Source organism: Rhinolophus hipposideros (genome assembly GCF_964194185.1).
Source record: "Rhinolophus hipposideros genome assembly, chromosome: 9".
NCBI classification, from domain to species: domain Eukaryota; kingdom Metazoa; phylum Chordata; class Mammalia; order Chiroptera; family Rhinolophidae; genus Rhinolophus; species Rhinolophus hipposideros.
The window spans coordinates 89,067,910-89,088,953 of NC_138055.1; the positions used below are offsets into that span (position 1 = coordinate 89,067,910).

General features: G+C 35.3%; 1 protein-coding gene across 1 annotated transcript in view; it reads right to left on the reverse strand.

The window, feature by feature from the left end:
* Nucleotides 1–21,044, reverse strand: part of KDM5A (lysine demethylase 5A) — a 73,403-nt gene that overhangs the window by 38,232 nt on the left and 14,127 nt on the right. The window contains exons 5-13 of the mRNA XM_081058313.1: nt 19,945–20,079; nt 14,435–14,540; nt 12,968–13,059; nt 12,208–12,366; nt 10,958–11,077; nt 10,102–10,260; nt 3,961–4,142; nt 2,640–2,802; nt 1,437–1,556 (exon numbers count right to left, since the gene is read on the reverse strand). Coding sequence (XP_080914439.1) covers nt 1,437–1,556; nt 2,640–2,802; nt 3,961–4,142; nt 10,102–10,260; nt 10,958–11,077; nt 12,208–12,366; nt 12,968–13,059; nt 14,435–14,540; nt 19,945–20,079 — 1,236 coding nt within the window. The remainder of the gene's footprint in view (nt 1–1,436; nt 1,557–2,639; nt 2,803–3,960; nt 4,143–10,101; nt 10,261–10,957; nt 11,078–12,207; nt 12,367–12,967; nt 13,060–14,434; nt 14,541–19,944; nt 20,080–21,044) is intronic.

Here is a 21,044-nt window from a genome sequence, read left to right on the forward strand (position 1 = left end):
CCACATAAAACAAAGCTGGCTATCCATTGTGGCTTACAAAAATTAGTATTATCATTTTATTCCAGATATAAGGCTGATGTAACTTTTCATTTATAACATACTCTTCTTCTAAAGAGTATCCAGGTCTTTCACATATATCATTTCACTTGTTCAAGGTTATTAAGTGAATCTTAGCATCTTTACATACCAGGTAAAAAACTTAGGCCCAAGTTTAAAAAGCTGCCCAAGGATGTACAATGCCAGGTGGGTACTAGATTTTACCAGGGGGATCATTGCATAAATTATATAAATGTCTAACCACTATGCTGTACACCTGAAACTAACATAAAGTAATACAGAACGTCAACTATAATTGAAAAAGAAAAGTAAAAAAATAAAAGCTTCCCAAGATCAAATATCAATAGTAGTGAACACATTAAAGGGAGAAGCCATCTCTTAACTCATTTCTGAATCTCCATTTCCCACCCTATACCTTGCCAAAGATTAAGTAATCATAAACACGTAACAAATGTTAGCTGAATTTTTTAAAAATAGATCTTAAGCCCAAGGCAGTGCTAAGTTTGGTCTTGCTCTTGCTGCTTCCTAAGCTTAAGAAATAAGTTTAAAATTACATCAAATAAGACTGTTTATTATATCACTTCATTCATTAGCCAAGGAAATAAAAATGGTGAATCATAAAATTTAATTAAGGTACCCACAGAAAACATAAGATCCAGTATTACTAAAGAATATCCCCCCAAACGTTCAGAGGTGGCAAAAAGTATCACTAAAAGAAAGTTAAAGGCAAAGAGTGTATTATAAATTTGCAGTCTTTTCCCAACCAATATGACATAATTATAACTAATTATTTTTTCGGTAATTACCTCATACAAAAGCAAAATAGTAATCACTGGCATCATTTACACAGTAGAGCCCACAGATATCTAAATACCACAGTTACTCTTTAGAATATATTTTTAAAGAGGGAATATAGAAAACATAAAATGGCAGGAAGAATAAAATCACCTAATTGTCCATCAGAAGGCAATAATAAAGATACTATTTTAAAATAAAAGTCACAGAGCTATATATTTGAAAATACAGTAGAATTAATTCTTGAAAACATCTGGGTATCTTTACAAAATCCAAAAGTGCTCAGAGAAAGCAAGGACCTTAGATGAACCGTATTCTCTGAGAAAAGATTCAGAAAACATCAACTGACCATTTAAAATTCAAACAGAATGGGGAAAATAATGAGTGAATAAGAAGAACTACAAAATCTTTCAAATAAAAACTGTAATGGGAACTCTAACTGAACTTTCTAAATTACCACAGCCACTCCAGTCTCTACGGAAATATTCATGAATCCAACCTCCCCAACTAAGGAAAGTGGCAACTAAGGTGCATTTGTCAGGGATGTTAGTAGACGTACAACAGTTACTTGCTATAGAACAGACCCAGTCAGCAGTACAGAAGTTCACAGCTTCAGCGAAGTTATAGCCCTGATTAAATCCAGAATGATAGGCACGAGGAAACGTCACAACAAACTCGCCAGCACACTGATTGGTCCTGTACACCTAAATGCAAATTGAGAACAGTGATACAAAAAAAAACAAAATAAAAACAACAAAAAAAAGGGAGACAGATTTTATCAGTTTCAGAAGTATTTTCTAAACTTGAAAACAATAAAGCATTAATCTACACACATCAGAAGATGATAATCAAGTTTAAGCAGCAGCCAGAATTCCACCTTCTTAAAATAAATGGTCACTGATAACAAGGTATAATAATTCATGACAAGAATTAGCCACCAAAAGAAATTCTCAAAGAAAAAACATTATTCCTACTGAGCTACCAGTTTCCTAACTTGATAAAATTTTTACAATCAATAAATTTTTATCCCTTGTATCATTGTGTTGTAAATAGAGGTAAAGGATGGAACTTGCCGCTCTTAATTTTTTTGGAAACTAAGTAATTGATTAGTTCATATGTAATATGGAGATAGCCCAAATATCAGTTTTCCTGAATCTCACTTTGTATTATGATAATACAAAGTGTGTTTGGAAAGTCCCAGATTCTAGTATAAACTCACTCCCTAAAGACAAAGTAGCACTACTACTAATGTACTATCTCATTAAGGTTACAAGAAATATCTAACTATATGTAACAAACTTATTAAACTTATACTTTATCAGATGTTAGTAGCTTAAATTTAATCATTTCCAAAACTAAGTGGAAAAGTAGAAAAGGTATTCATATGTTTACTTCATCATCTCATATGAAAAATAGTTGTGAAATCTTTACATGATCTCCAAAAGGATAAAGTATTAGTTATTAAAACTACCACTTAAAATGCTTAAACTTTGATTAAATAGGGATAATAAAGAATTAAGATTTTTGTAAAAACCAGGATATGACTGTTTACTGAAAACAGAAGGCTATTTTAATAGATAGCTATATATAAAGTAAGATTCATACTTTAAAGTACCCTTCTTAATCAAATAAATGTTGTTCCCTTCAGAATATAAATCTAATTTAGCTAGAAGGTGATATAATCTTTCACATCCAGTTACAAAACAAAGCATATGTTGTGATTCTATCTAATCAAAAGCTAAAATAACTTTAAATTGAAAATACTGAAGGGAGACACAAAGACTCACAGGCACACCATGGTCCATTAGCACATTGGGGTTCATGATGGTGACTAACTGGTGTAGAAGATCCGGCTGGGATTCAAATAATTCAGGGGCCAGCTCCCTCATCACCTCCTCCAGTTGCTCTGCAGCATGAGATGGCACACCATACCATGTCTTTGGCTCCCCCCTAGCAAAAGAAATCACTGTTTAGCTAGGTAGAGCATGGTGCCAATGAGGCTAGAGTCTCTGATTCAAATCCACTAAATTACAATTAACTTTGTCTTGTTCCATGGCCACAGATTACATGACCTGAAGCCTTGCAACCATCTCATAAATATGTGCTATTGTTCATAATAGGAGGTAAGAGCGTATGGATAGACAGTTACATACTTATCACTGCTATTAGAAAAGTAATTCTAAACACATGAACTCTTTAAGGTGGGTCAGTAAATACTATCTTCACACAGGAAAGGTACTACATGAAAAGTACACACTGTTCCAAAGGATACTGACATACTTCTTTGATTCATATAGGTCCACTGTATATTCTAATTACCTCCACAATGATCAAAGTAAAAGTCAATGCTCTCTAGAATACCTTTACATAACTTCACTGAGTTCAATTTTACTATGCCAGGAAATAAGCCTAGGCTAGAAATTGTTGAAACCCAACTGAGCGAGTAAATTTTTAATTTTACTTAATTTTGTCTAATTTAAATAGCCACATGTGGTTAGAGGCTATCATATTACACAGCCCAGCATTAAAGCAGAGAAAGAAAATCACTCGAGTTTTCCACTGTGATCTGAGTATTATTTTCCTGTGTTATCTGAGTATTATTTTCCAAATGGAGAGAAAAGGTATCATTTAGTTAAGATAATAATCTGGACAAGGAACTGGGTAAGTAAATAAAAGCTGTGGGTGAGATACAAAAAGTCAACAAAAGAATTTAATGAATACACATGTAACTTAAGCATTTTTAGGGAAAATATTAAAAGGAAAAAAATCATTTGAATATTTCAAATTCTAAAGATTTCGTTAGATCTTCAGTATATAAACTTTTAACATCCTACTTTGCATATCAAAAGATATACCAAAGTAATTTTCACATATACCAAACAGGTATCATTTGGTCTAAACTTGTAGGCTCTGGGCTTGCACATACTTTAAAAGGGAAGGTATGTGAGATGTATCCTTAGATCACTTAGATTTCTTTCATCAATATATTGTCCTACTTTTGGATAGGAAATACTTTGAAATTCAGCTCTCCGTAATATATCACCTAATATTACTACATCTTTAAAAAGGTTACTAAGTATGTATGCTGTTAACAAAGACTGTACATACCAGTGCAAGTAATTGATGGAGTAACTCCAGTGATCTTCAATGTGCCAGCAAAAAGACGAGAAACACATTCCCACATAGAGCCATGGCACTTTCATACCAGAGATGTCTACATTGATATGTGCAAGAACAGACTGCTCTAGAACAGGCATGTTATTCAAGTTCCAACCGGAAAGCGCATATTCCTGTAAAGAAAACGTAAATGAGGTATCAGAAATAACAAGGGCTTAATAGAAATCTCAAGGGAGTCTTCAAAAAAAAAGTAAAACTTTTACATTTACAATCTAATCCAGAGAGTTTGTGTTCCCTTCTCTTGAATACATTTAACATATACCTAAACATTGAATCCTATCTGCTGTCTAGGTGTTATTTATAATAGATTTCCCTTTACTTCAGATACCTCATTTATGCTGAAGCATATAACCAAGGCTTTTTATTACTCATCCTAGCTTATCAATAGTGATTCATTTTAATAGATCACTATTATATTTCTACTTGATCCCCAGTAGCATAACTTCCCAAAATGTCTATCACTGTATTTTCAGAACGGTGCCAGATACTGAGGACCTAATGAGATACATTATCCTGAATTTGTGGCAACACTGAAGACAGACAATACTGCAAATCACCACCACCACCCCCCACTACCAGCTCATCTAGAAATATTAAATTGTAACAGTAACAAAAACATTTCATAGATGACTACAAAAGAGAAAAGAATTCCCAGTTTCCAGAAACAAAGAAAGGGAGTACAGCCAGAAAAAAAGGAAAGCAGTAGTTTGTTTTCATAGAGGTTTCTAACTGAATATAATAAGCACTTGTCACTGAGTTTCAAACACCCACTCCTAAAGCCAGATGAGGTAGAGACTCAAAGTTCTTATCATCCTTGTGGAGGACAGTTCTCAAAGTAGGGTCTGGGAAGCCCAAGACTAAGAGGATCTGCAAAGTCCAACCATTTTATAATAATTCTGAGATGTTATTTGCCTTTTTCACTACCATTCTTGCAGGAATGTAGTGTGAGTTTTCCAGAGGATATGTGATATCGCAATGACTGAATGTAGAAACAGCCAGCAGAATCCAACTGGCTCCCATTAGAAGGTTCATAACTGTTGAACCTGGATGCCAAGTACTGAGGGAGGGAGGGAGGGAAGTAAACTATTATGTTTACTTTTATACATTTGAAACTTTCTATAATACAGAGTTTAAAAATAAAACCCTCAACGTAAGAAGTTAAACAGCCAATGACAAAACTGAAGAGACTGAATCTGTAACTAGACAAACAAAAACTATAAAAGTGTAATTATCAGAGGAGGAGAACTTACTCTGGGTGGTGAACATACAATGCGATATATAGATAATGTATTACAGAATTGTACATTGAAACCTATGTATCTTTACCGATAATTGTCACCCCAATAAACTTTAAAAAAATAAAATAAAAGAGTATCAGAGGATAAAGCTCAACATAGGTTTAACTAGGAATTTCAATAAAAAAATAATAAAGAGATACCATTCTTACCCTCAAAGGGCGTAAAAAAAAAAAAGGCTTTCAAAAAATACTACTCAATACATTTTTTAGCTGGTTGGTCAGCTGGCTGGCTGATAAAAATAATCAATCTAGTTGGAGATAGGCCTACATAGAAAAAGTTTCAAGATAAGGCACTATACATTAAATTCCAAATACAGACAAAAGAGTAAATTCTATAGTTCTTCAGAGGACAAAATAGTAATCATCGTGGGTTTGCATTGTTAAGAAAAGTTCATGGAAAAGGAAGAATATGAGTAGAGCTTGAAAGGATAGACAAAATTTGAAGGTAAACGACAGAATATACTCATCTAGCTGGTGAAGGGGCAGATTGGAATAGTCATACTCAGTAATACAGGAAATAAGGCTAGAAAAAAAGATTGTATCTTTACTCTTAAGTTTCAAACTTAGAAGCTTGAATTTAATCTTATATTCAAAAGAAAAGTAAAACAAATGTATCTTAAATATTTTTAAACTTTGATTATAGAAAATTTCAACAAGAGTAGACAGAATTAGATAATAAATTCCCGAAGACTCATCAATCTTAAAACTTTAAATGAAATATGTAAGAAAGACTGCAGAGAGAAGCCATAAGCAGAAAACAGTTAATATAGCAGGCCTAAGACAGCTATCCTTCAAAAGGTCTGCTTAAAGTTGGACCCTTGGGTGGCATTAGAACTTGCATGGTAAACAGTGCCCTACAATGATAGAGTGGTTCCCAGTGCCCACACTATACAATGTGGCTTATGCACACTTCTTTCTCTCCGGGAGTATAGAATTTTGCTGTATGTTGGGCAAAGGGTGCCCATGTTGTCATCCCCCAATAAAAACCTTTAGCACAAAGTCTCTAATGAGCTTCCCTGGTAGGTAGGCAACCTTCACCTGTCATCAATTTGATACTGAAGTAATAAAGTGCATCCTGTGTGGCTCTACTGGGAGAGGACTCTTGCAAGCTTATACCTGGTTTTCTCTGGGCTTTGACCGTGCATTTTGCCATTTGCTGATTTTGCTTTGTACCCTTTCACTGTTATAAATCACAGCCATGAGTCCTCCTAGAAAATCACTGAACCGGGAGATGGTCTTGGGGATCCCCATCACAAGTGGTCATTATGTAAGAAAGACCACGGCAATCATCCCGACATAGGACCAAGACAAGCATGGTAGTAGTGGGAATGGAAAGAGGCCAATCCTATAGAAAATAGTGAAGAATGAATTAACAGTATTCAGTGATTTAATATGGAATGAGGATAAGAAGAAAAAATGTTTCCAAGGAAGGTTTCAAGTTCATGCTATCTTTATTCCTCAGAAGCCCTGTTTGTAAAGCACATTGTATTCATAAGACAAATGTATTAACTTCGAAAGTACTTTTCCACTGAATTATACCAGAGAACTGTGCTATCAGATACCAAAAGGCTAACTCCTACAGAAGGTTTAACACAAATGTACAACTCCTGGTGAAAAACTAGTAGTTATCTATCATTCTAACAGAGTAACTTTCAGTGGAGAGTATCAAACTGACATAAAATGTAAGTATAAAAAGTCTGAAGGTTTTACACACATTTTCTAATTAATCCTTACAATCTTGTTGTGCTAAATGTGTTCTCTCATTCCATCTTACAACATAAAACAGAATTTTGAGTTAAACATTATTATTTGGAAAATAAATAGTAAATCCATGACCCAGTCTAGGACAAATAGGCTGTATCACCTATCTCTTCATACCATGGGTAGTGTCTTTCAAGCCCAGCATTTCTCCACATTCTTACATGAATGTGAATGGTGCAAAAGCAGAAATAGATAAAATGAAGGTTCATACAAAATTTAAATATGAAGGACTAATATTTACATTATTAGTATTAATACCTAGGATTGACAATGTTTAAAAACTGTAACCTTCTAAGATTACAAGATGAAATATCTATTCAAGAACAACTTAAACATTCAAAACAGTAAATAATTCAGAAAAAGAGCTATATAGTGAAGTCTCTTCCCAGTAATTAGATAACTGCCTACCATTTGCCAATGAAAGGGTACGAAGAACCCCAGACTAATGCCATTCTTCACACTTTAATACAATCCAGGTTTAATTCAGTCATATTGAACAAATACTCATATACGTTCCCTCACTGAACTCCTCCTATAGAAACCATCCACATATAATCTATGTTCTCCACCCATTGTAATCATTTCTTTCTTCCTTAGTAAAACCCAGTGTCTATTCTCAAATCAGTATTGTTTCCCCAAAAAGAAGATCTAACCGGAAAATAAGCCCGAATATGATTTTTCAAGATGACATCCCCTGATCATAAGACCTAATGTGTGTTTTGGAGCAAAAATTAATATAAGACCCAGTCTTATTTTCAAGGAAACATGGTATTATCCTAATTTGATTATCCTAACCTGTGTTTTACCATCACAGGAGGAAAAAAATCAGTAAGGCTAAAATAAGAAGAAAGCCAAAAGACACAACGTTCAATCATAAAAAAAACAAAACAAAACAAAACACGAAAACTTCATTCAGCACATACCATGTACTCAGATATTTCTGAATGGATGGCTAGCATAACAAAAACATGAAATAGTACTATGAATAAACTGGGTAGGTAACGCTATAAGGAATTAGAATGGACTGGACAGGCCATGAAGGGACTCCAAAAATAAAAAAGGTAAGCCAGGTACAGAACCATGAAAGTAATACTCCCGGTTCTGTTTAAAAAGGAATATGTAACTCTGTATGCATGACATATAACTACTGTATAGATACATTGTATCTGTAAGGACACACTACAAGATGCAATAGGGTTTTCCTCTATCAGCTTATAAATCTGGGTAGGAGGGAGACCTTTTATCGGAAAGGGCTTCCAGAAATGGTAATGTGAAGAGGTTGGGAAATTCCCCTTCAGAGAAAACAAGGATAAATCTGGACAAGATTATGAAAACAGGGCCAGCCCAGTGGCTCAGGTGGTTGGTTGAAGCACTGTGCTCCTAACGCCCAGGTCGCCGGTTCAATTCCCACATGGGCCAGCGAGCTGCGCCCTCTACAGCTAAGACTGTGAGTAACAGTTCTCCCTCGAGCTGGGCTGCCGTGAGCAGCCGGAGGTCAGCGTGGGCTGCTGTGTGCTGCCAGAAGCCAGTGGCCAAGGTGAGCGGGAGCGGCCGGCAGCCGGTGAGAGCTACTGTGAGCGGCCGACCAATGACTGGCGACCAACTGCCTCAGCTGGGGGATGGGGAGTGCAAGGCCCACCAGCATGGGCCAGGGAGCTGTGTCCTACACAACTAGACTGAGAAACAACGGCTTGAACCAGAGTGGGGGTGGGAGGAGGTGGAAGAAGGGGGGGAAAAAAGATTATGAAAACAACCATTTCAAGGCACTAGAAATTGACCAAAGGCAAAACCAAACTGAGAAGCCATTTATTCTTGAAAAACATTCTTGAAAGACATTCCCAGATAAGCAAAGACTGAAAGAATTCGTTGCTAGCAGACCTGCACTATAAATAAGAGCAGTCCCAGGCTGAAAGAAAATTACCCCACATGATAACTTTGATCCACAAGAATGAACGAAGAGCACCAGAAATGGTAAATATTTGAATAATTATGAAAAAAAGTGTATTTCTTCTCTTCTCAATTAAAAAAATAAATAAGGTGGTTTAAAGCAATAATTACATTGCTCTGTCGTGTTTATATACTATATAGACACAATGCACAAGAGAGAGAGGAAGAAATGAAGAGACACGGTTTCGAAGTTGCTATATTTGATAAGTTTAAAGATGTACATTGTCAATAAAGCTGTTTAAAAAAAAAGATGGATATAATTCTAAGAATCACTAAATAACTCAAAAATACATAGCCAAAAAAACCCCACAGGAATTAAAATAGTATTAAAACTGTCTGCTTAACATCAAAAGACCGTAACCGAGAAACAGGAACAAAAGACATGAGACATAAGAAAACAGTGAAAGAATGGGAAAATATTTACCATGAAAATGATAACCTTAAAAGAGCTGGAGTGGCTATACTTTTAATTGTAACCCTTCGGCACTATGTATGTAACTTTTTTTAAAACTATGTATAAGTCTTTTAATAGGAGATAAAACTTTTAATCACTGCCAATTATAGAGGGACAGAAAAAGTGACAAGGACTAAAGTAAAAAGAACTGAATGATCATCTTAATTCAGCTTTCTACATAGAGAAGGCATCTACTACGTGATGGGACTTCATTATATGTTACAGTTTAAACATATATTTGAAAACCTACCAGCTCAGATGCTGAAAGAATCAAAATTGTGGACTTAACAATAAAATGTAACTTTTTTTTAAATCTTAAATCACCTTGTAGATTTTCAAAGAGAAACAGCTAAGCAGGTTTTTTTTCTTTAAATGGGGTTAGTTTTACACTAATTAAATTGGTTTTAAAATGCAAAGTTAAATAATTTTTGAAGTTGCTTTGAATTTATTGTTTTTAAAACTGAAGATTATTTATATTGTCCAAATCCTACATATTTAATATTTTAAATGAACATGGTCCCTCATGTTTAGAGAAATGTGATTTTCAACCATGCAAAGATTAAATCAGCTTGGGGGATAAGCAGAAGTTTAGATACTATTATCTGCTCTGCACCTCTTCTTCTGGAAGCATCTTTCTCCGACCATCCTTTACAGGAAATCCACTTCCAAAGTCTTTTGAGGAGATATCAGCTCCGTATTCTACGATAACATCTTCTTCAATGCTGCTCACCAGCCGCCAGAATTCCTTCTCTACTAGTTCTGTGGGAACCATCTACACAAGGAAAACAAAGATAATATGTTACTAACTCACTATAACCATAACACACAGTAACATAAGATGCAGGTTAAGTAAACACAAACCCTTGATAAAATACAAAACCTTCTCCTGTCCCAGAGTACTAGCTTTTTCCACTGAGGATGGGGAAAAGCTAAAGACAACTCAGATGTTCAGAAAAACATAATGAACTTGAATTGCCTTTTTCTGCAAGCTGTTTACTAAGACTTTTTCTGCAAGCTGTTTACTAAGACTAAAGATGACCTAGGCCATCAAGGAAGAAAAGGAAAACACAAAAATCAAGGCCTAATTTTAATAGCTTTTGCAAATTTTTTTGCTAGAAATTTTAAAAAGTCCAAGATCCCTTAAGAAAAGAAGCATACCTCGTATTACAAATAACTGAACAAAAGCAGCAACTACCACATACTTCATGCTTTTCTGTAAAACATAACTCATAGAGGGCTAATAAACAATTCAAGGATCAAAGTAGATTTCTCAACAGGAGAGTGGATACTGCCACATTAGTGTGTGAAAGAAACAGAAACAGATTCCAGGCCCCTAGGCTTCAGAATTGGTGGTCTATCATCTTTTTCATGCGGTCCCTGTTTTCTACAAAATAACGTAGTAAGTAAAAAGCAAACCAAAAGTTTTAGACTTCCTACCTCCCCAAACTGACCTAAAGACAGATACTCACATGGACTGGCATATTGAAATAATCAGACTTAAAATTATCTGCCATTTCTCCAAAACTCTGAAGGGTATATTCTCGTACAGCTTGTTCAAATCCAAAGGCTTCTCGAGGTTTATTACATTCCTGGAAAGAAAAAATATCTAAGATTAACTCACTGAAACTGAACTGAACCAAGTATAATATTAAGACTTTCAGGTACTATCTTCTTTGATGATTAGGGGAAGCTAATCCAATCAACCATAGACAACAAAACAAGTACTAATTACTTGCAATATGGAATCAGGAAATAAAGTTCTGGAACCTGAACTGCATTTTTCACTTTTCCTGTAGGAAGGTGGTAATAAGACACCTTTAACCTTTGGAATTGGCATTACGCTCTGGCACCTAGAGGACTCCTCACTTGGAATTAAGCCCAGGGCTGACTGTCATTCTCAGAATAGCAGTAGACCTAGCTATGCAGAACATATTAATAAACGTTCATGAAGGAAAGAAGGTAATTCATAAGTGTATATACAGTGGATTGCTAGGATATCTAGCCAGAAGAATGTTTTTTCTTCTTTTCACACTCAATCATCATGACCAATATCTTAACACAAATACTCGCACAGAACTGCTTCTGAATCACCCAACTTTAAGAATAATAATTCAAAGGCCATAAAAGACCTCTGAATACATCTATATACGCTTTCTATATACAGCTTCTATATACAGCCAACTCCTTCCCTTCCTGTCCCGTTTTGTTAACATAAGTAAACAGCCTAGGCATTTATTTCATGACAATGACATTATAATCTTTCAATAAAAATAATTTTTACAATCAAATAAAAATTTAATCAAGCTAATAGACACCATCATTTCATCTGTTAGCAAGAAAATAATGCACAATTCCTAAGTTTTAGAGCTTCATGTGTGACTTGTACATTTTTTATTTAAAAAAAAAAAAAACAGAAATACCCTACAGCCTTTCTTCATTTGTATTGTTTTCCAGGAATATGAACATTCTGAACAAAAGTTTCATTCATCTGTGGCAATAAACAGATCTGTCAAACTATAGTCAGAAAAAGAAACTTTGAAAGGCAAGGTGCCACAAAACAGTTTTTACAGTTCCATTCAGTATCACTGTTTAAAAATCCTGGAGATTTTAAACACTGAGAAACAAAGAGAGAGTGGAAGCAGCTTTGGGGAATGTGTTTACTCTATGTGTGTATGCATGTGTTATTGTTCTTAGTTTATAATGAATCCGTAAATTGTACCTCAGCAACACACTTAGGACACCTCCAGTCTCCTTTGGGCACATCAGGTAGTGGGGGAATTAAACAAAATGTATGATAGCTGTCATCGCATCCATCACACAAAAGCAATTTATCTTCATTATTTCCCCGACCACAAAACATACAAACATAGAGATCAACCTGTTAAAAAACAAAGTGAAAGTGTATTTTCTGTAATAAATAATATTAAATTTTTACCAGGAACTCAACTGAAACAAAATAACATACACTAAAAAATAAACATAACTTAAATCCTGAATACTTTTTTAAGTAATTGTATTCAAACAGCTTTCGTGGAACTTCCTGAATTTCCTCAGAGCTTCTAGTAGGCATGTTAATAACAGCATATCAAGTTATTAGAATAAAGAAAGCCTACAAATCTAGGGTACTTGAAAGTCAATTTACAGAGCTAAAATACACCATGTCATCCTTCCTAAATACAAATACTCTTTGGTAGAGAATGAACACTGAGCACTGTCTATAACACAGCTCAGGGATTTACAGATTCATATTAATTCTCTCAGTTACTCACAAGGTCTATGACTTAGGGCAACAGCCTACGTATATGGGACAAAGCAAGGTTAACATTACATCAACCAAAGTTGCAACTTTGGAGTCACCATCAAGTCTTCTAATCAAATGAATTAACTAAACGGCATACCAAGATACTAGAGCAAGATAAAAAGTGCAAAACTAAATAAAAATAAATCCTTTCCCTCCTGACACATCTCAGAACACTTACAAAGTTAACAGAGAGAGTTCCTTTCCGTTGTCTCATTTGCATGTTAAATGCGTCTGACCTGTTGGTAACTTTTCGTCTTCGGGAGACCTCATCTTAAAATAAAAATAGTTATATAATAATAGTAAAAACTAATGTTGAGAGCTTACTCTGGACCAGACACTATTTAAAATTGTTTAAATTGTTAAAATCTCACAACACTATGTGGTAGATATACTATTATCCCCCATTGAAGATGAAGAAGCAGAAGTACAGAGAAGTTAGATACCTGCTCAAAATCACACAGCCAGTCAGTGGCAGATTTGGGATTCTATTCAGGCAATAAAGCTCCAGAGAGCTTAACTATTAATTCTATACTGACTGTATGTAGTACTTATCAGGGACTAATTTGAGACTAGTTTTCAGATCACTGCCAGCCGATACAATAATTACAAGAATGGAAAAGATAATGAAAGTGCTTAATTCTTAAAAGGGTAATAATAAACATTATAATGTATTTTGTAAGTCTTATCACGTTTTGAGAATGATGAAACATTATATGACCCTCAGGAGTTTAGTCCACAATCCGAATTATGACTTAATTACTGAGATCGTAAAATGTATAGTTAATATGACTTGTGCTTATAACATTTCATTAAATTCTTACACAGTAAAAACATATCCAACACAATCTTTGTTGAACTGAGTTTTAAAACTGACACGTATACAAACAGAAAAGTAGACCTTATTCTTTCATCAGAATTTTACTCAGAATTTCAAACACGCTAAGCTGAGAATAGTAGGCTTTCCGCAGTTTATTTAAATGAAGTGATATATCAAGGTAATTTATAGAAAATGTAAAAATTATAGTTAGAATTTCTTTTTATATTAAAGTTTATTGGGCGACAATTGTTACTAAAGTTACATCAATTTCAGGTGTACAATTCTGTAATACATTATCTATATCTCACATTATAGTTAGAATTTAAGTCATAAGCACTCTCCACTATCTTTTGATACTAATAGTCAGAGAATCCTCTATTTCTCTTTGAATTTAAAAGCTTTAGATCACCAGGTGAGAACCATTAATTTCACCATTCTCTCATAAACTAGCCTTTAAAAATTACAATAAATTCTGGTGTCACATATCAGACATGCAGGAGGAAAATTTCTCTTCCAAAATGTTACAGTAATTCAACATAATATGGCTCTTCACATCTTAAATTTAAGATTATCTGCCATCAGAAAGGTGACATGTCTAGGAACTGTTGAAAGTTTACAATTCTGAAAATTCAATATAATGTGGCTCCTCACACCTTAAATTTAAGATTCTGCCATAGAAAAGGCAATCTATCTAGGAACTATGTTGCAAGTTTACAATTCTTAAGAAAAGCCCAAGGCAGACTGCAATTCAAATATTATTTGAATCAAGCCATAACCATACATACTGTTGTACCTTATTTCTTTTCATAACCAAATAACAGATTTTACCTTCTTTATCTTTTGCTCCCATTGCCAGGCCCACGACCTTAGGCCCAGCCCCAAAAATACGAAGTTTCTTCAATTCTGTGTTTCTATTTACTTCTCCAGATTCTGACTAAAAAATAAAACTCAGATTAGTCTAATTATTCTGATTCACACATTTCTTACCAAAGTTTCAAGATCCTCTTCATCAAAAGGAAGAAAAAAATTATTTGATTTCTTCTAATTCCACTGGCTGCCTGATTATAACAGTTGAATACATGTCATCAAAGCACTATGCAACAGCCAGATCCCTTCCCACGAAAGAAAATCCATCTTTCATAAAAGCACAGTTGTCAATTAGGTTCTGTGCAGAGACCAACACTATTGGTAATAACTGGTAATAACACAATAGCAATCTCTAATTCTAACTTGTTAATAGACACTAACTGTGATTAAGAGATGAGTATGATTGTCCTAAGCCAATTATGACAATACCATTTCTCTCTGTTGGTGATGACGTAGCTACTGGGGGAAATGTTATCCTAGTCTAGCCAATAAGAAGGGAGACCCACTGGAAGCCTCTGGGAAAGATTTTCATCTTCTAATGAAAGAGACAGCTTCTCGAAGAATAAGCGCTTTTTGCCCCAACTTCCTTCCAAACTGCAGGACAGTCTGGGCCTGGGAAAGCACAGTGCCAGACTCCGCAGCAGCTACGCTGCAAGTAGGAGCTGTATCCTCCACACACCGAAGAAGACAAGGCAGAGGCCCGTGATGACAATGCGCAGTAGCTGTGTCAATCCTAGAACCACCTGTAGCTCCAAAAGTCTTATGTGAGAACTGCGTTGTTAATGTTGAAGCTGCCATTTGGTATTCTAGTACTTGAAGATGAGCGCATCCTGCCGGACACCACTGTTACATCTTGAATTTAGATGAACCCTAATCTCTCTGTAGACTAATAAAGTTTATTTAAAATATATCCTTAGTCAGAAAAAATAAAAATAAACCAGGACAAAACTGACTACTTTATTAGTCTATGGCTACATAACAGCTGATGTATGCGGACTAGAATAAAAGGTTATATAAGGATCAAACTGCCAAAAATGGCATTTCAAAATTCTTTAGTAAATTGATTTGGCTATACTTATCAACCTCTGCAATTAGTCCATTGATAAACACAATGGTACGGACTCTTTACCATTACTAAAGCAAAGTACATAATAATAAAAGCTAACATTGAGGATATATGTGTGCTATGTCAAAGGATTTTAATCAATCCTTACAATCTTTTCAGACAAACAATAAAGTTCCAAAAAGTAGAAATATTAATAATAGAATGACATTATCTGATCTTATTGGAATAAAACTAGAAATAACAAAATAAAAATCAAAAGGCCCTTCCACCTGGAATTTTTAAACTTTCTATTTAAAAATGATAATAGGGCGGCCGGTTTGCTCAGTGGTTAGAGTGCAGTGTTCATAACACCAAGGTCACCACTGGTTCGATTCCCACATGGGCCAGTGGGAAACAATGGCTTGACCTTGGAGCTGAGCCGCCAGTGGGCAGCCGGGTTGCTCAGTGGTTAGAGCGCAATGCTCATAACACCAAGGTCACCAGTTCAAGTCCCACATGGTCCAGTGAGCTGTGCCCTCCACAACTAGATTGAAAAACAACGGCTTGACATCCTGGGAAAACACACTGTTCCCCAATATTCCCCAATTAAAAAAATGTTTAAAATAATGATAATAAAAAGACTATATATCAGAATCTCTGAAACTAAAGCAGTGATCACAGGAAATTTTTTTTTTTTTTTTTTTTTATTGGGGAAGGGGAACAGGACTTTATTGGGGAACAGTGTGTACTTCCAGGACTTTTTTTCCAAGTCAAGTTGTTGTCCTTTCAGTCTTAGTTGTGGAGGGAGCAGCTCAGCTCCAGGTCCAGTTGCCGTTGCTTGTTGCAGGGGGTGCAGCCCACCATTCCTTGCAGGAGTCGAACCAGCAACCTTGTGGTTGAGAGCCCACTGGCCCATGTGGGAATCAAACCGGCAGCCTTCGGAGTTAGGAACATGGAGCTCTAACCACCTGAGCCACCGGCCGGCCCCGATCACAGGAAATTTTATAGTCTTAAACATATCAATAAAAACAAAAGAATAGAAATAAATGAAGTTCCCAACTCAAAATGCTAGGAAAAGAACTGTAACATAAACCAAAAGAACTTTGTGAGGCTGGATTAGAACTGGAATTATCAGGATGAGCTGAAAATATTAAGTCATAATAATTTTAAAATTGATTTTCCAGTCCTGACACTAAAAGGGCCTATAAACAATGGTATCCCAGGAGGAAAAAGTACACCACATTCTCAGATCTTGGTTTCTAAATACCACTTCCCAGTAAAATGAACCAGGATTCTTTGGATAAATGGCTGAGTCCAGGTCTAAGGCAGGATAAGAAGACAATGAACCTTTTTTGTGTTCAAAAACTGACGGAGAAAAGTCAAAAGAACATCAAGAATCAGGCTAAAGAGCTCATATTAGCCAAATTTGGAACAATTTGATTATCAAAAAGGAATAAAAAATAATAAATTATGTATTAAAAAAAGATTTACCAAAAAAAAGGTTTACCAGAAACTAATAAAATAAACAAGCCCATAATCTTAAACAATGATACTAAATAGCAGGGGGGTCAGACATGGTTCCACAGGTATACACATTCATCATAATGTACACTTAAGATATATAGTTTACTGTATAAAAAATACAGCTCAAAAAAAAAAAGTATGGGTTGCTCTTTAAAGAAAAAGGCTAACTAATAAAGGCAGAAGGAATGACACAAGTAGAAAACCCACCCAGTTTGCAACCACCAACATAACTAATTCAGGCAAGGATCATCAATGAATGTTAAAACCACTGGATAAAACTGGAAAAGAGGTTATTCCCACTGTCTCACGTTTACTCTGATTACTTTTATTACAAAGAGAATACGTACTTTATAATGGAGAAAGCTTAAACTTAGTATCATCAATAACGGGACATACTGGCATTATGGACTTCACTCTAATGTATAAATGTGTTAAGGATTTGTTAATTCTTCATATAGACAAACTCGGATCCCAGCTTTCAAGGAACTCACTCTAGTAAGGTCACAGATGAAAACAGAGTATGGTAAGCGATGTGATAAGAGACAGACAATAAGAAAGAGGAGTAGGATAACTTTCATATCTTGTTTCTTGTTTGAGACTATTGGATGGTTGTGCTTCTCACTGTCACCAGGCTAGAAAATATTAAAGGAAAAACAGACTGAGAAAAGGTGATTAATGTTTGGTTTGAGACATTCTGAATTTGGCACACCTGAGCTGTGGCCCCCAAGGAGTACACGTGTGTGTACACACACACCTCACCCTCGTGAACAGAAAAGCACGTCAAGGCACATTTAGGCGTCCTCAGTGTATAGGTAGTAACTGAAATCACAGGGTAGGTAAGATTGCTAGGGAGAGTAAAGACAGGAAAGGACTAAACTACCATGTGAAAAGCAGAGAAGAGAATAAGCTGACTGAGGAGTGGTCAGAGTGAAGAGGAAAACCAACAGAGGTGTCACAGAAGCCAAAAAAAAATTCAAGTTAATCAAATTTCCAGGAGAGAAATAAGCCACCATATTAAATGTATACATGACCAGCGATGAAGTAGGATAAGAAATGAAAAGAGGTTCTCAACCTCTGACAATTACGAACTCAGTGGTAACTTGTACAGTGCAGTTTCAATGAACTTTTTTGGCTTAGAGTCAGATTCCAGAGTATAAAAACTAAATAGATTCTGAGAAAACAGACAATATAGACTATTTTTTTCAAAAAACTTGTCCATGAAAAGAGGCAAAGAGTAGCGCACTATTCATGGAGAAGGCTTTTGTTTTTAAGGTGATAGAGAGTTGAACACACTTACGTGGGAGGAGGGGACATTTAGCAGACAGAGCAGGTAGAGGAGACAGATTTTATAACTGATATAGTGAAATCACTAAAGAAGCCAGAAAGGATGGAAGCAGATTATCCTTGCAGAGAAAGGTACACTTTGTCCACAGAGACAGGAAGAGATGAAAAAAGAAGTTAGAAGGAACATCAAAAGGGATTTCATTGCAAGCCGGCAATTGATTAGACAGGCCCACCCAGGGCAACTCTTCAGGTTGAGTTATCATGTCAAAGAGACTTGTCTTCAAGAGTTTCACGTCTTGAAATAGATTATCACTATGTACCCAAAGATGATCAGAACTTCTGAGATCAACCATAGGAATAAAAATCACTTAATGACTAAACCAGAGCTTACCAATTTATAGTGGGGCTATCACTTTCCAATGAATTTCCATTAAATTCACATTCCCCATCCAAGACACCTACCTTTCTGCTATCAAACTACCTAAGAAGCTAAATTATTAATGAGGAGGTCATTTAATAAGCATAAACTCAGAAAGGAAAGGAGACATGGCATGAAAGAGATATCCCCTGAGCTCTAGAAAAGCAGGATAAAGTATCACTAGCCGCCTCTCCAGTGACAGGACTCCTTACCAGCCCATATACAATGTCTCTTGTAGCAGACGATCTCCCTTCTCTATTCCCCCTTTCAATGTAAACCATTTCCATTCTTTCAACAATGTGATTTTCAATTTTATCTAGTGTGGTTAACGTTTGGATCTTCAACTGATTCCCTGACCTACATATTAGTCACAAACGCATTGATTAGACCTTTTGTAATTTGCATTTTAAAAACCTATGTCTACATATAAACTAGTGTAACTTAATGGAGGGTATCATTATTATTGTTGTTGTTGTTATTATCATTATTAATATTATTATTTTCAACACACAGTTTTTTTAGACACGTTGAAGTCAATGATTGGAATCCAGTTAAGCTGCTATTTTGGTCCACTCATATGTTTAATTTGAATGGACCACATCTCAGCGTAGTAAGGGCACCTCACTGTCCCAGCCTACAGATTGACCTTTACCAAAAACCTTAAAAAATACAAATTTGAGGACCACAAAGAAATGGGAATGGGGTGGGAGGGCCAGACAAAAAGAAATAAGGGCACTTTTCTTCTGATGCATTCATTGGGCTTTGAAATTATTTTAGGTTACAAGAACACCATCTAAGTAGAAGTTACATTGGAATGATCCAGATACTAAGAAACTTATTCTCCAGTTTTTAAAAGAATGACAAGTGAAGTATAAAATCACTTTCCTAGTGCTCTCACTTCTGCTAACCATGAAAATAAAATGTACTAGAATTCATTAGCATATTTGTGAAATTGGCACTACAGTATCCAGTCACCCTCTGATTGGCACCCCTGACAGGAACTGTTCAAAACTAACAAAAAGCTTTTTAAATCAAATCAGACTGAATTTTATAATTTCTTCCCTGTTCATCTCAAAAGTAAATGAAAAATAGGTTTCTTCAAGCTTTAAAAAACAAAAGTATGTAAATGACCTCACATAACCAAATTCTGCAGTCAAAGCACTGAAAACTCCTGTTCAAATAGCCCATGGAAATTGATACCTGAGACTTGACCCGTCTTGTTCTCTTTGGCAGAATGTTCATTCTTGTACCCGGCTCTGGGGAAGTTTGGACATCAGTGCCAAGAACCTCAGGCTCCACTTTTTCCTTAAGCTCTAAATTAGGCATTTGTACACCCTAAAGAATCAAAGCACAGAAAGAGACCAGATTCACTGATAAGAGATCAGGTTTGAGATTCGGGGGAAAAATAATAAATTTCCAATAAATCACTAATACTACATGAAACCAGATGACAATTCTCCCACCAAATTGATCTCCAGATTCAAGACAATCCCTATCAAAATTCTAGCAGGCTTTTGTAGAAACTGAGAAGCTGATCCTAAAACTTAAGTGGAAATGCAAATTGTTTAGAAATTATGAGAAAAGAAGAACAAAGCTGGTGGACTTACACTACTGGATATCAAAACTTACTATAAAGCTATAGCACCTCAAGACGGCATAGTATTGGTGTTAGGGTAAATATAGAGAACAAAGAACAGAACAGAGACAAGAAATAAACCTACATATTTAAAGTCAACTGATTTTCAACAAAGGTACCAAAGTAAATCGATGGGAAAGAGGTAGTATTTTAAACAAATGGTGTTGGTACAATTGGATAGTCATATACCCTTCCCCCAAAATGAAACTGACATACCTTGACCTCGTACTATACAGGGGAAAAAAAAAACCTCAAAATGGATCAAAGACCTAAACATAAAAGCTAAAATTATACAACTTCTGCATGAAAAGAAAGAAGAAAATCTTTGTGGTCTTGGGTTAGGAAAAGATTTCTTAGCTATGACACCAGAAACGATCCATAAATGGGGAGGGAAAAAAAAAAATCAATAAATTACTCTTCAAATAGGTACCATTACAAAAAGGAAAAGGTAAATCACAGACTAGGTAGGAGAAAATATTTGTAATATCATTTTCTGATAAAGAAGTTGTATCTAGAATATACAGTGAACTCTTAGAACAAGTATGAGAACAACCTATTTAAAAAAAAATTGGAACAGACGCTTCATAAAGGAAAATATACAAATGGCTAATATGCACATGAAAAGATGCACAACACCATTAGTCATTAGGAAAATGAAAACTAA